Here is a 15,949-nt window from a genome sequence, read left to right as displayed (position 1 = left end):
AAGGGCCAAGATCTGGGGTTTGAAGCACCACCCCATAACCAGCACACAGCCAAACTGGGCACCTCTCAGTGCTGTCTTGCAAGTAGCTCCTGATCTTTCAGCCTCCTGTCTCTTTGCCGCCTCTGCAGGTCCTTTAAGAAACGGGGGCTGGGCTGGGGCTCTCCCTGCCCAGCCCCCCAGCTCTGTCGCTGGGCGTCAGTCCTCTCTGCTGGCCTGGGAGTATGGTCAGAATGGAGATGCTGGTCATGGGTCAGACTTGCTCAGGTTACATGGTCTAGCCTCTGTGTAAACACCTCTGGTCAGGTGTCTGGACAGCACTGAGGAGTCCAGGAGGGGGTCTTTCTGAATGTGTATCCAGTGATGTGTTCTCACTATGGCTTTGACAGTCCTCATTGGAGCTGAGACCCCACGCGTCCTACAGAGAATGGCAAGGGCATCTTTGTCTTGTGTCAGCTACTGGGCTGGACTTTACACAGTAACCAGGTAGAAACTGATGTAGAACCCAGATGGACTTTATTCTAAAAATGAGAATCAGCTCAAAGGTAGAAAATTGGAATTATTTGTAAATCAGGGGGCTGTAAGAATTATTTGTTAATGTAATGGACAATAATGGTATTGATATATACATTTTTCCCACTTTTAGCCTTTGGAGACTCGACTTATTTCAGAGACCACATCTGTTTGCAAACCAGAGCAGGTGGCCAAACAAATTGTTAAAGATGCCATAGTAAGTAAAATCCTTGTTTTGTCTATACTCTTTGTTGTTGTAGTACTGTATGAGGGGACTTTAACAATAAAGTTAAAAGATATATGAATCTTTCCATGGATTTTCAAAGTCCCCTCTGTGGGGAAAATAGATAGTTTGGTCAGGTTCCCTGGACTCAAGTCCGGTTGGGGGTGGTGCAGCACATTTCTTTGTAAACAAGTTGTGTGGGGGTGAAGTTATGTGCAAGTGCACCCATGTATCTTTTTGGTTTGCTGCTATTGTATATTCTTTGTGAAGCAGTGCTGGCAGGCAGAGCTTGCATCTAAAAATAGAGCATGTTTACTCTGCTGGCAGCTGTTCAGTTTTCTTTTGGCCTTTGCCAGTAGCAGTTGAGTTTTGGAGTTTCTCTTTGGACTGCCTAGGTATTAGATGTGTGTGTGCTGAATAAAGACTATTCTTTCTTCAACCAAGGCTCCAAGGACCTTTTTGCTGGTTACCTAGCTCATAGACCTGCGTGTGAAGGGTTTGTGAACAGGCTCGAGAGGTCTGTGAGTTCCAGACCCCATCCTAGCTCTACACCCTTGTATGTCTGAAAAGATGTTTATCTGAGGACTTATTTCAAAACATAAATTATTATAACTTTTTAGTAAGTTAGGTTCATTTTATCTAATATTGTACTTTTCTCCCCTTAGTTTATTGATTCTGTAATAATTAGTAGTCTGCTAGAAACTAATTATTTATCTTAATCTTCAGAATAAATTTGTCAGTAGGGATGTCTGGGAACTCTGGTTCTTTAAAAAGAAAATGACTTAGGGCTGGCCCGGTGGCGCACTGCTACAGTGTGCCGCTTGGAAGTGCGGCGGCGCTCCCGCCGAGGGTTCGGATCCCACATACAGACCGGCGGCTCACTGGCTGAGCTAGGTGCGGGCGTAACACTGAGGGTTGCGATCCCGTTGCCGGTCCCGGTCCGGTACAGGCGCGACACTGAGGGTTGCGATCCATTGCCGGTCACGAAAAAAGACAAAAAGGAAAAAAAAAAAAAAAGATCTATGATGTGTGAATAATATATACTATGTACTATATACAGCTTATTGCCTTTTTTCTTTTCCACAGTGGTTATAGTTTTAGATTATTTTAGGTACCTATTGCCAGGCTCATTGATTAAGGGTTTTTTCCCCCTGTTCCTACTTCTGGTATCATTTCCCCAAAAGTTACCTGATAAGCAAGTGCAACCAGCCCACTGTCATCCCCGCTCATGTGCTTTCCCAGCTACTGAGTTTACTTGGAATCAAAAATAGTATCTTTAGAAACCATGTGATGTTCTTTAGAAGGAGAACATATGTGCCATGTGCTTTTTGACAACATTCCTCTTGACCCACATGCATAACAATATACCTTTATGTGGGATATCTGTCAATTGTAAGCCACATTGAATTCAGAAAATCTCTGGAGGTGTCAGCCCACTGTGCGACAGCCTTGAAGTAGTGAGTCCTGTTCTATCAGGTGGAACTGAGCAGCATAAAAGAAATATTGAACTTTATTAAAGTATATGCAGGTGGGAAGAACTTTGCCTCGATTGCATTAAAAGCCATGGGATGATGGCTTACGTGGCTTGGGTGGGGCTTGGCTTTTCCTGCTTATCTCAAGTCAAAGCACATGCACTCTGCGTTTTTAACGATCCTAAACAGCTCTTCATATGTTGGCAGGATTCATATAGTCTGGTGGTTTTCAAACTTTTTCTTCTCTTGACCACTTTACACTCCTACAGATTGTTGACAACCCCAGAAAACTGTGCTCACATGCATTAGCTGTGTTCATCAATATTTGCCATGTTAGAAATTGAAACTGTGTAATTTAAAAATATTTATTTATTAATCCATCTACAATAATAATAAACCCAGTGCATTCTAATGTGACTTTTTTTTACAAAAATAATTGTTTTTCAAAACAAAAATTCAGTGAAAAGAGTGGCATCGTTTCACATTTTCATCAGACTCTTTCAAGTCTGCATTAGGAGACAGCTGGATTCTTGTAGCTGCCTCTGTGTTCTATCTGTTGTAATATGTTCTTTTGATTGAAGGATATGAGAAAAATCCAGCCTTTCACAGGTATGTGGTTGGATTTTACTAGGCTTTTCAGATAATTATGGACATAATTTTCTTTTTTGATATTAAACCCAAACTTGACAAATGGTAGTTTCTTAAAGGTTAGCTGCAATGTGGAATCGGAAACCGCATCAATGAACTTTTTGTTCTGTTACATTAAAATCCATTGGTCTGTCCTGCACTTTGAATGAATCTTTTACCCATTCATGATTTTGTAACATTATGCATTAGTCATTTGGAAAATATGGGTTCACTGAGTTACCAAAAAAAGTTACATTCAGCAATATCACTGCTGATCTTATCATGAGAGCATGTGTTGGGAAGCTAACAATCTCATGATGGTGGATTCAGGTTTTCACAATTATCAATTTTTTCCTTGAGAGCTCAGATTTTAACATTGAGCACAAATATGGCCAGTTGCTTTCCTTGAAGCGACAGGCTCACATCATTCATTTTCCACAAGTCTGCCGCACACCCAAGTCCAAATAACCACAGGTTGCCTGTCAGTGGTTCTGTCACATAAAAATGGTGTTCCGTGAAGTGGCAGGTTCAGGTCTTGGCTCACACGGTTGCTCGAGGGCTTTTTTCAAGGCAGCTGTCATCCTTTGGAATACGACACAGCAGAAATGCTTTGTGTATACTTATATTTCTTATTTATCACATGGAGTATCAAGAGGACATGTCCTCAAGGGTTGCGATTTAATAAAACAATTAATTTTACTGCTTTATCAAGGGCATCTTTAAGCAACATTGATGTCTTGAAATTTAACAAAATTTTTTTAAAGTTGTATTTTCTTTCTTTGTGTATCTATTTATTACTGCAAGTGCGTGTGGCAGTGATGGTGACAATGACTACAAATCCAGTTTGGCAAGAACCCTGGGTTCTGTGTTACTATAATTCCCTCTTTCTTTCACCTTCCTTCTCTTTTAGCAAGGAAATTTTAACAGTTCCATTGGCTCAGATGGGTACATGCTCTCGGCCCTGACCTGTGGGATGGCTCCCGTGACTTCCATTACTGAAGGGCTCCAGCAGGTAAGCTCCACCTCGGCCAGCAGTCAGACAGACAGACACACAGATAGGTGGACAAGACAAAAAGTGCCTCTCCTCAGACCTTGTTGAGAAAAGGCTAAGGGAAGACTAGTAACTTTATTTGAGAATGTGAAGAATTTTTATTGAGCTATCAAGTTTTTCTCTTCCTCTACAAAGGATAAGTAAATAGGAAATAAGTTAAAGACATAACTCAAGGAATTCAGACTGGGAAAAAGTCTGTGTTTTGAAAAATGGAATTTTCCTCTGTCTATAGTAGTTTAGGGAGGGCCTTGCCTAAAAGTACTGGGATATCGTCTAGAAAACCTTTTCTAAGTAAGTCAAGTCATAAATAGCTAAGTTTAGGGAGATATTAGTCAAGGATTAAACATAGTTCCTGCCCTTATGGAATCCATAGTTTCATCCAAGACACACAAAAGTTAGTTGTTCATTGATGTGCTGGGGTCTGTGTTTGTCTGGAGAATCCAATGTCAGGCAACCTGTCTACCCTCAGGGCACTTACAGTCTGGTGGGAGAGACTGATGAAAAGTGATAGCAGTGTAATGTCATGTGATAAGAGTTGGAATAGAGGGATTGCTCTGGAAAGGCAAAGCCATGGGATGGTTTATAACAAAGTACTGCATTCTATGCAGTAGACCATGTTCGGACTAATGCAAATGACTTAGTTGTTGGTCTCTCCTAAACCCTCTTTTCTTACTCTGTAACAGACTCACTATCTTTTCTTTCTCTCTTAGAGGTAGACACTCTGTTAGAGGTAAGCATTTTCAGGACAGGTCCATGTCTCTCTCGTTTGCCGTGGTCCCCTAGCAGCCAGCGCCTGGCACTCAGTAGGAGCTCTAGAACGCCTGAGTTGAATGCATATGTGTGAATCTGCGCATTCTCTGTGGGCGGTCCTGTTCCTTCTCACGACTCCTCCTCTGCGAGTGATGCCAAGTCTAAAACTCCAGCCCATAACTCTTTCCTGAGTTCCAGTTCTACATAAATTTCTTTTAGACATTTTCCCTGGGAAGTGAATAGATATCTCCAATTCAACATGCCCCAAATAAAACTTTGTATTTCCCTGACATCCTTCTGCCTGCCCCCACCCAACCCACTCCTCCTCCTGGGTCTGTGCCCGTGACTGACTGGTGCTTCTGTTCTCTCTGGTGGTCCCATGCTTCTGCCCCTCATGTCAGAGACTAGGTCCCTCGTTTGTCCCTCTGTTCATCAGACCAGTTCCCTCTTCTGCAGCCCTGCTGCTGCTCCCAGGGTTCAGGCCTGGGCCACTGCCATAGGCTCCTTGCCGGAGTTGTACACTTTGTGACCAGAGGTTGTAAATTGGGGTCCCAAAGGCTTGTGAAGCATTTCGTTTGGTCCATCTGGTATGAGTGTGTGTGTTTAAATAAAATAGTTTAAAAATTAGATTTTACGTAAAATAATCCAGATTTCAGACTTTTCTTGGAAAGTCAGAAGGTCTAGCAGTACAAGGTCTGCATTCTCACCTGGCAGTAATCGGCGGGGACAGGTGGCAACTGCTCCCATTGGACAGAGAACAACCCCCCCACCCTCCAGTCACAGTTGGTCTACAGTACTCTGTCCAGGCCCCTGGGTACATCTGAGTGTGTCGTCACATTTTCTACACTGGTTTTTCTAAATTGCAGATCTATCTGTCATAAAAACCTCAGTGCCTCTCAGCACTATCAGGATAAAGATTAAATCCCATTGCATGACATAAGACCTCTGACCTCCTACCCCACTTACCTTTCTAGCCTCTTTTCTTTCTTTCCCTACCCCTCCTCTTCCTTCTGGAACTTTCTCTGTCTCCTTCCATCCCCACCTTTCCTATGTCTGGCTGACTTCTAATTTTCCTTTGGGTCTCACTTTAAACCTTGCTTTTTCTAGAAAACTCTAGGACTGGGTTCAGTGCTCTGTGGATATAAGGGAAAAAAACAGTGTTTTTTCTATTCTTTCACTCAAGAATCAACACAGAAGACTTCTGTGACCTCTGGTCACCAAGAAGTATGTAGGGATTTCTCCCCACCAACAACCAATCAATCAATTTTGCAGTGTCGGCTTCCTGCAGACACCAGCTAGTTGTCTTCTAATTCAGTTAAATTCTGACACTATCTAGCTGGAGATAACATCAGATCCCACAGGTTGAAGGCTGAAATCCACATGACTGCCCCCCACTTCAGACGCCAATTGCAATAGGTTGTCACCTATACTTCTGTCCGATTAGTTGTGAATCGGGGTTTCTATGACTTCCTCCTCAGTTTCAGTGAATTTGCTAGGATGGCTCACAGAACTCAGGGAAACACTTAGGTTTACTGGTGTTTATATTATAAAGGATATTGCAGAGGATACAGATGAAGAGATCCATAGGGCCAGGTATGGGGAAGGGGCTTGGAGCTTACTTCCCTCTATAGCTGGGTGTGCGACCCTCCAGGAACCTCCACATGTTCAGCTACCTGGAAGTTCTCTGAACCCTGTCCTTGAGGGTTGTTTTTTTTTTTGTTGTTGTTGTTGTTTGTTTGTTTTAAGAAGATGACTGGTACGGAGATCTTAACCCTTGACTTGGTGTTGTCAGCACCACACTCTCCCGAGTGAGCCAACCGGCCATCCCTATATAGGGAACCGAACCCTTGGCCTTGGTGTTATTAGCACCACACTCTCCCGAGTGAGCCACGGGCCGGCCCTCCTTTTGGGTTTTTATGGAGGCACCGTGATGTAGGCATCATTGATTAAATCATTGGCCATTGGTGATCAATTCAACCTTCAGCTCCTCTCCCTTCCCCAGAGGTTAGGGGGTGGAGCTGAAAGTCCCAACCCTCTAATCCTGTTTTGGTCTTCCTGGTGACCAGCCTCCATCCTGGACCTACCTAGCGGCTGCCAGCCACCACTCAACTTATTAGCATAAAAGAAAAAGTATTATTTTGGAGATTCCAAAGATTTTAGGAGTTGTATGCCAGGAAGTGAGGACTGAGACCAAATATTTCACAACATCACTAATGCCTTGTATTTACCGCTATTTTAGCACTTTTTTATGCTGTATTATAGTGACCTTTTCTTGAGGTTTTTTCTTCCCTTTAGTTTGTTGTGTTTTTTTGTGTGGTTTTTTTTTTTTTTTTTAAATAATAGATGTTAGGGATGGCTGGTTAGAGCATGGTGTTATAACACCAAGGTCAATGGTTTAGATACCCATACTGGCCAGATGCCAAAATATTTTTTTTTAAATAGACTGTTTTTTACAACAGTTTTAGCTTTATAGAAAACTTGAGCAGAATGTACGGAGAGATCCCGTATACCCTTTCTTCCCACCCCTTGTTCCTTATTATTAACATCTTGCATTAGTGTGGTGCGTTTGTTACAATCAATGAGCCAGTATTGATACATTATTATTATTAACTAAAGTCCCCAGTTCGCACTAGGGTTCACTCCTGGTGTTGTATGGGTTTTGACAAATGCATGTCATGTATCTACCATTACAATATCATGCAGAATAATTTCCTGACCCTAGAAATCCCCTGGACTCACCTTTTCATCCCTCCCCAGCACCCCTGGCAGCCATTGATCTTTTTACTGCCTGCATAGTTTGGCCTTTTCCACCTTCCCTTTGGTTTTTACATTTTTCAAAGTTTTCCTTGCACCCGTTCAGAGAGTGAAATAGCTTCAAGTCTTGTTGTGGAAAAGAGCGGTCTCTCCATTTACCTCCAGGACAGCAGCCTTCTCAGAGGCAGTCGCTCCCTGTTCTTTCAGCAGAACCGTTCGGTATTTACCTCTCTCTCTCCAGATTATATGCCTTCATTGTTACTTCCACTCTGTTTCTCAGTTTGGGCATCAGGTTTTTGCCTTCTATGGTGGAGGATGAGGACTTAGCTCTCCTGCATGCCCTCCCCTCCGGCTGACGTCCACCTTTCCTGTATCCCCACCCTCATTTTGTTAATATAATGGCTATATTATCATGTTTGCTAAATCGGTATTTGAGATGATCATTAGTCTATTTAAATGCTATTCACAGCTGAATATCAAATACATATGACATATGTGAGAATTGTGTTGCTTTCTTGTGTGACTTTTGTCTTTCCTGGAGTTATTATTTGCCTTTTTCTATGTGTTATTTATGTATTATTAATTCAATCTTTGGTTGTTTACCTCTTCTAGTAATTTTCTGAAAAAGGGTGCCTAGGAGGCAAATTTTTTGAGACCTTGACTATTTAAAAATGTTTCTCCTTTTCTTTATAGTTCTATGCCTTTTCAAAAATTCCATTTAGTGTTGTTTAGTGGGTCTTTTAGAGGAAAGAGTGAAAATAAGTGGATATGGTTAATTGCTGTCTTAACCCTGAAATGGTAATTGTCTTTTTACCTGATTTTCTTTCCAATTATTGAGTAAGCACACAGAGAGCAGGGATTGGGTCTTTCTCACCACAGTATTCTCAGCATCTAGCAGAGGGTCTCACTTTTGTGCTCAGAACATAAATCTTAAACCAAAAAAGCCTTGATTGTAGTTTGGATGTTTGGGATACTGGAGTGGATCTTCCCTAGCTATTACAGCCCTAAGACTGCTAAGAATACCTATTTTGTTCTGTTTATGGAATTTATTGATTGTACAGATATTTTGTTGTTCTCTCTCTGGTAGGCCCTGTGCTGTGCAGTGGGACAGAGCACACGTATTCTGTTCTTGGGGCTCACTGACATTTACTAAGTTTTCATTATACTTGTCCTTGGAGCAGACTAGAAGATGTGTCATAGAAGTTATTTATTAGAGACCTAAATACCTTGAAATGAACTATCGTGTTGTACTGTTGGATGAGCTAAAAGGTCTGTCTTTATTTTGCAGGTGGTCACCATGGGTCTTTTCCGCATTATTGCTTTGTTTTACCTTGGAAGTTTCGATAGCATAGTTCGTCGCGGCATGATGCAGAGAACAGAATCTGAAACTGCGGACAAAACTGACTGATTCTTATCCCTTGGAAAAAGACTGTTTCCAAATAATTTGAACAGCTTGCTGCTAAATGGGACCCAGTTTTTGGCCTGGAGACATACTTATGTTTTGTTTGTTTTCAAATATGTGAGATTGGACCAGTGCTCTTCAGAAATCTGTCTAAAAGCAAGGGGATAGAAGTTCAACTCCAGACAATATTAATAATACTATGCAAATATGGAATAGGAGACCAATAGGGCTCGGAAGTGGAGAAGTGATGGTATGAGAACTAATAGCATGTGAACAGGGTAAGAACAGAATTCCAGAACAATAATTTAAACTTTTTTTCTATTTATTCTTTTTTTCCCCCTATATAGATAAAGTTCCAGAAATGTACTTTATGGCACATAAGAAGTCTTGAGGAATTTTTTTTTTAACCTTCCATGAAAGGCAGTTTATGGGTTTCTGGGGCTTTTCTTCTTTTCTTTTTAGCTTGGTGTATTTTATTCAAGATGAGTTTCGCACATTGCCAGGGAGTCTGAATGTCGCTAACACCTCTGTGTTGTACTCAGGACTCACTCTGCTGCTGGTAGAAACTGGCTTCTCTCTCTTTGATCCCGTAAAGCTACACGGGAGATGGGAGAGGGCAAGGCTGCAGAAGGTAAGGAGATACATATTTTCCAGTAGGAAAAACAATGCTCTTTCTTGTCTTCTTCAGACTTGAACACTTATGGAACTTTTCATTTTTTGTTCATGGGGAAAGGCAAACTCCTTATGTTTTCTGAAGGTAAATAAAATCTTAGAAGCTTAAAAGTTTACAATTTCTTTTAAATAGCCATGATAACCCAAAGTTCACCTGTTCCATGTTAGTGTCTACTTATTCTTCCCATCTCTTCCTTTGCAATTCTGTGTATACTGCTGTAATATTTTTGTAAAAAAGAAAGAAAAGAAAAAAAATACCAGCTAAATTTTTTTGGCTTGACTTTTAAAATTAATTCATGAATTTGTTAAAACAGAGAAAAAAAATTAAAAATGTGACATTCTTCTCCTTGTAGCATATATGTAGCTTTTAGGAAAGGATGATGACCATATATTTAAATTTTACTCATTAAGAACAAATAGACAAGGATGATTTTGAAGATACTTGGTTTTGAAATGAAATGCTCCCCTTTTCTTTCTATGACTCTCCCACTGACCATGAGAACATCATCCTTATACCATGTGTTAACAAAGCCCATTCATCCCTCTCTACAGCCCTGGAAATCTTCTTGGCTCCATGAATGTTGTTTCCAGGTTACAGGATCTATTGTTCATTTAGTGGATTTCTACAGCAAGTGCCTATGACAAGGTTTAGCCAACACTCCCTGTTCCATCCTGTTCATTGTACAGGCTCCTCTGACTTAAAGATAGTTTCCTTCACCTTGATGTTGTGTCCTGTCCTCCTTGCCTATACTTGAATAGTAGCGCATTCAGTTCACTTTGGTGAGAAAAGACCTCTGCTTTTGAAGAAGAAACTTTTTTAATGTTTAAAAAAAATAAAAACTACGAAAGATTGACGACCTAAAAATTAGAGCAAACCTTTCTTGCTCTTGAGTTTTTAAAGTTCATTTTTAAATAATAAGATGTTTAATGACTTTAATCCGTAGTATCTTTTTATCAAGATCTGAGAATGACATATTTTAAACACTGGTAAATATAGAAGAAATAATTATTTAATATATAAATTGCTTAGAATGACTTCATTACAATTTTCATGGTGGATTGATGCCAAATGGTTTCAAAAGTTTTTCAGTCTTATATAGCCAAAGTTTGCAAGCTGTGTTGAGTCACATTGGGCAGCTACCAAAATGGAATAATGGCTGTATTTTCCTAATTTGCAGAAAACAATTCCATTAATATCTGAACGTTTCTCAATTTTCTTTTCTCATAAATGTCCCTTGAGTGTTGGCACCTTCTACTGCTGGTCTGTATTAAAATATAGTCCAAGATGGTGTCTGATTTAATGAAATTAACTATTTAACAATAATTATTTCAATATACATTTTTAAGAATTATCCTCATAGACAGTACTGTCATCTCCAGGTAATCTACTGTCTGAACAAATTTAAGAGCCCTCGTTCTGTGGTGGGAGATATTGTCCCTAACACAGTTTAAGCTCAGGCAGGAGAACAGACTTGTAGAGATCACAGTGTCAGGAATCAGCTTCTTTGTCAGGGATGTTAAAGGTCCACAGTCCCTTACGTAAAAAGCTTTGAAAACTATGTTTGTTTTTCTAAATTTGATGCCATATTCATTTAATAGCCAAACCTGACTTGAACTGATGTGAAATGATTGTAGTTTTTATTTATATCTTTCCTCCTGACTCTTCATTACTTTCCACCTGAAGAAATATCAGTGGGTTTGATTATAGGCATTGCCCCAGACTCCATGGAGGTATTTTGTAATATCCAATAAATGGCCCCATATTACCTTCTTAAATCCAAAAACTTAGGAATTCTGTAACACATCTGGCCTGAAGGGTTTTGGGTAAGGGATTGTAGACATTTAAGCAGCATCATACAATGGTCTGACTTCATCCAAAACATGAAAATATTACAAGGTACGTTCTGTTGTTTTAAAATCTTTTTTGGTTCAATTCTTGTACAACTTGTTTTTCTGCTCAGGGGAAGAAAAAAAGAAAAAAAACCCTGAGTCTAATTGTTAAAGGAAACTATCAACCCTTTGTTTTTTAAGGATCACATTGATTCAACACTTACTGTACCCAAAAGGCGGTAAATCTTACCTATGGCTGTAGAAGTTTAATTATAATTCTGTTAAAATGTAGGCTCTCTGTATATGACCAACAACAGCTTATTATATGAATTTCAGTTCTGAAGTGTCTGCTCTTTGTTTTAGTTGTACTATTTTATTATAAGGTATTTGTGAGTATATTTATTTGAAAATTAACGTCATTCAGCCATAGAAATTCCAAAATATGTTCAAGGACCCTTCATAACTGAAAAATGTATAGAAAACAATCCTCATTGCTTTTACAAAAACAAAGTCATGGAATTGTTCTTTTGAATATATTTTTAAATTTAATTTGCATAGTTGAAAAGAAGAAAATTTTAAATGCAATTATGGTCTCTTTACATTAATACATATATTTAGTTATAAATCTTTATCTGGATCTGTTAAACCATGTATTACTGATATTTGCAAGTGAAACTTTGAGAGACTGTTTCTAATATTTAGGTGATAAAAGCATTTTGGTAATAGTTGCTTTAATTCAAAGAATTGTATGTCTTTGTCTTACCAGAAGAAGGTAATACCATAACTTTTTTTGCTGAATTATATCAACAGATTTAATTTTATTGCATTATGTTCTAATTTAAACATGTATTACTCACTTGAGGCCACTTTTAAATATTCATACTTTTTGACATGAAATGCTTTGTATCTTTCTCATTTCCTTTAGTTCTTAGTAATTCAGCTTTAAAAAGTACCTGCTAACCATAACCTTCCATATTCTGAACTAAATTTCACTGTTCAGATTACAGTTCAGTTCAGTGACTGAATTTGAAATTTGGAAGAGGAGATAGTAGTTATTATATTTTACACTTCCTTGATGTGACAATTCTAAAGACATTTTTAAATTGATAAAAGTGCACATGGCTATTTTGATACCTATTAGAACTTGTGTTTGCTACTTTAGAAGCTTTTGTGGCAGAACTGTAACTCAATTTTCCTACCTTGTATTTCTGAATCACAACAAAAAATAAATGGGGAACGAGCTTTATGATTTGAAAACTTATTTTTCCGGAAATTTGTATTTTTTAAGGGACCACTTAAGCAAAGCACAAACGTCTATACTGTTATCTTGACTTTGCATCCTAAGCATTTCACAAGGCCTGATTTTTATTATTTTTTAGAAAGTAATATTTTCAGAGTAAATACTTGCCTTGGTATTCTGAGCTGTTGTTTCAAATATGTTCTGTTTGTTCGACTCTGATATGGATATATGAGTAAAAGTTTAACAAATGTGGAATTTAGTAAAATTTCTTAAGTAATTATGTTTTGTATACAAATAAATAGATTTTCCATACTTTAAATTAAACCTTCATATTCCAACAATGAAGTATCTCCTAGGTTCTGAATGGCAGCAAATTATACAAGACTGACATGTAAAAGAACATTTATTAGTTCTTTTGAGGGGGGGGAGCAGCTGGCCTGGTGTGGCGAACCCTTGACCTTGGTGTTACCAACACCACGCCCTAAACAAGTGAGTTAACTGGCCAGCCCTCTTAGTTCCTAAATATAAAAATTTTGACCACACTGAGAAGAGAATTCTTGGGCATCTTGGTTTGCAAGCTTTTATTTTAAAAAATTGAGCAATTTATATATGTAAGTGGCATGTGATAGCACTTCTATAATTTTTATGTTTGGACATTAAAAAGAAAAAAATTATTTCCTGATTTATGTTCCATTCCTAACCTCCATTTTTTCTCATTCAGCAAATATTTTTGAGTACCAGTGAGGAGCTCAGTGTCCAGGTGCTCGGTGCACAGTTCTGCACAATCTGTCCCTCCCTTGTGGCAGTTACATTTCTTGTTTCTTCACTCTTCCCATCTCCGTCATCCCTCTGTTGACCCTGCTGTATCCTTACAAGTCTTCCTGGAGAAAGACTTACAAGAACAGGAATCACTCCCCATTCCCTTCTTTGGCTTGGGGGCCTCTGAATTTTTTGCCACAAATATTTGAATGCCAGGCACTGTTCTAGGCTGAGAATTTACCAAGAATAAATATGGTTCCTGTCCTCAAATAGTATAGTCTAGTGAGAAAAACATATGCCAGAAATTACAGTGTGATCTGACAATAGCTATGATTAAGATATTATAACTAACATTGAAAATGTAACAAGTGCCAGTGCCTGTTGAGGGCTCTTTACATGTTTAACTCACTAAAATTCTACACTAACCCTGTGAGTAGCACTACTTACATCTGTGTTATAAATGAAGGAACAGACACAGAGAGGTTAAATTACTAGCTCAAGGATACAGCTACTGAGCAATGGAGCCAGGATTTTCTGGTTTCTGATTTCTAAACTCCTATCCTCTGTACTAAACCTCTTCTAGCAGCACAGGTGGAATCCTAAGACTGCTTGGGCAAGTCAGGGATGGTTTCGCAGAGAAAGAAGTTCTGGAGTTGGGACTTGAGGAACGAGTATGAATTTGCTAGGTGAAAAGGTTGGGTGCATTTCAGGGAGACAAGCACATGTGCAAAGGCGGAAGGCGTGAGAGGTCTTGGCATATTCCAGAAATCACAAAAAGTTAATATACCTGCAAGAAGGGAAAGTGAAAGGGAAGGGTGGGTGCCGAGGTGGCAGGCTTGGGCTGATCGTGCTGTGCAAAGAGTTGAGAAGACTTGAGGAACGAGTATGAATTTGCCAGGTGAAAAGGTTGGGTGCATTTCAGGCAGACAAGCACATGTGCAAAGGCAAAAGGCGTGAGAGGTCTTGGCATATTCCAGAAACCACAAAAAGTTAATATACCTGCAAGAAGGGAAAGTAGAAGGGAAGGGTGGGTGCCGAGGTGGCAGGCTTGGGCTGATCGTGCTGTGCAAAGAGTTGAGATTTTAGCCTTTGAAGAACTTTGAGCAGAAATATGAAATAGCCAGATTTTAGCTTTAGAAAGGTCATGGGACCTATGAAATTCAGCTCTAATGTTGAATTTCTAATGTCTAAGGTGGCCTTGGAGTAAACAATCCTTATTAGGTACATACTGTTATGGGTTGAATTGTGTCACCCCCAAAGGTGCTGAGTCCCTAACCCATAGTACCTGTGAATGTGACTTTATTAGGAAATAGGGTCTATAGAAACGTAATCAAGTGAAGATGAAGTTCTCAGGACAGGCCATAATACAATATGACTGGTGACCTTTTAAATTAGGAGAAAATAGAGACACTCAGGGAGAATACCATTTTATGACAGAGGCAGAGATGGGAGGGGTGCAGCTGAAAGCCAAGAGACATGCAAGTATTGCTGCTGCCACCAGAAGCTGGAAGAGAAAAGGAAGGATTCTACCCACAGGGACCTATGAAATTCAGCTCTAATGTTGAATTTCTAATGTCTAAGGTGGCCTTGGAGTAAACAATCCTTATTAGGTACATACTGTTATCGGTTGAATTGTGTCACCCCCAAAGGTGCTGAGTCCCTAACCCATAGTACCTGTGAATGTGACTTTATTAGGAAATAGGGTCTGTAGAAACACAATCAAGTGAAGATGAGGTTCTCAGGACAGGCCATAATACAATATGACTGGTGACCTTTTAAATTAGGAGAAAATAGAGACATTCAGGGAGAATACCATTTTATGACAGAGGCAGAGATGGGAGGGGTGCAGCTGAAAGCCAAGGGACATGCAAGTATTGCTGCTGCCACCAGAAGCTGGAAGAGAAAAGGAAGGATTCTACCCACAGTCTCAGAGGGATCACGGCCCTGCTGGCATCTTGATTTTGGACTTCTAGTCTCCAGAACTGTGAGAGAATAAATTTCTGTTGTTTTAAGCCACCCAGTTTATGGTACTTTGTCACAGCAGCCTTTGGAAACAAACACATGACCTTGAATTTTCTAATTGTGTCCATTAGCAATAAATATCAGGGAGATAGTGTGCTCTGTGCTAAATAGTATAAGGGAATAAAATCTAGTTACTGCACATAAGAAAATTAATTCTTCACCTACTCCTCTTGATGCCATAGTGTTAGACCTTGCTATGGATTGAATTGTGTCCCCCAAAGTTCCAGGTATTGAAAATTTAAAACCCCCCACTGTGACAGTGTTAAGAGGGTGGGAAATCCTATTATGGTAATAGAAAGGCGGGGTCTTGACGAGGTGATTAGATTGTGAGGAGCATACCCCAGTGAATGGATTAATCCACTGATGGTTTAATGGTGGTCATGGGTGTGGTTCTGAGGGATTTAAACGGAGAACTAGTGAGGAGGTTAGTCTCTGTCTCTCTGCTTCTGCCATTTCGCCATGTGATACCCTATGGCACTGAAGAGTTACCATCAAGAAAACAAAGCCCTCCTCAGATGTGATCCTTGGACTTCAGACTTCCCAGCCTCCAAAATGGTAAGAAACAAATTTTATTTCTTTGTACATTACCCAGTTTCAGGTATTTTGTCATAAGCAACAGAAACGGACTAATACAGAC

General features: G+C 39.6%; 1 protein-coding gene across 1 annotated transcript in view; it reads left to right on the top strand.

The window, feature by feature from the left end:
* KDSR (3-ketodihydrosphingosine reductase) overlaps positions 1 to 13,205 on the top strand; it is a 39,448-nt gene extending 26,243 nt beyond the window's left edge. Inside the window, exons 8-10 of the mRNA XM_008591253.1 lie at positions 644 to 727; positions 3,743 to 3,844; positions 8,676 to 13,205. Coding sequence (XP_008589475.1) covers positions 644 to 727; positions 3,743 to 3,844; positions 8,676 to 8,795 — 306 coding nt within the window. The 3' untranslated portion in view covers positions 8,796 to 13,205. The remainder of the gene's footprint in view (positions 1 to 643; positions 728 to 3,742; positions 3,845 to 8,675) is intronic.
* Positions 13,206 to 15,949: the final 2,744 nt, after the last annotated feature.

Source organism: Galeopterus variegatus, unplaced genomic scaffold, assembly GCF_000696425.1.
Source record: "Galeopterus variegatus unplaced genomic scaffold, G_variegatus-3.0.2 Scaffold146, whole genome shotgun sequence".
In the NCBI taxonomy this organism is placed as follows: domain Eukaryota; kingdom Metazoa; phylum Chordata; class Mammalia; order Dermoptera; family Cynocephalidae; genus Galeopterus; species Galeopterus variegatus.
The sequence above is the reverse complement of the archived record's forward strand: the minus strand, read 5'-3'. Positions and strand labels throughout refer to the sequence as shown.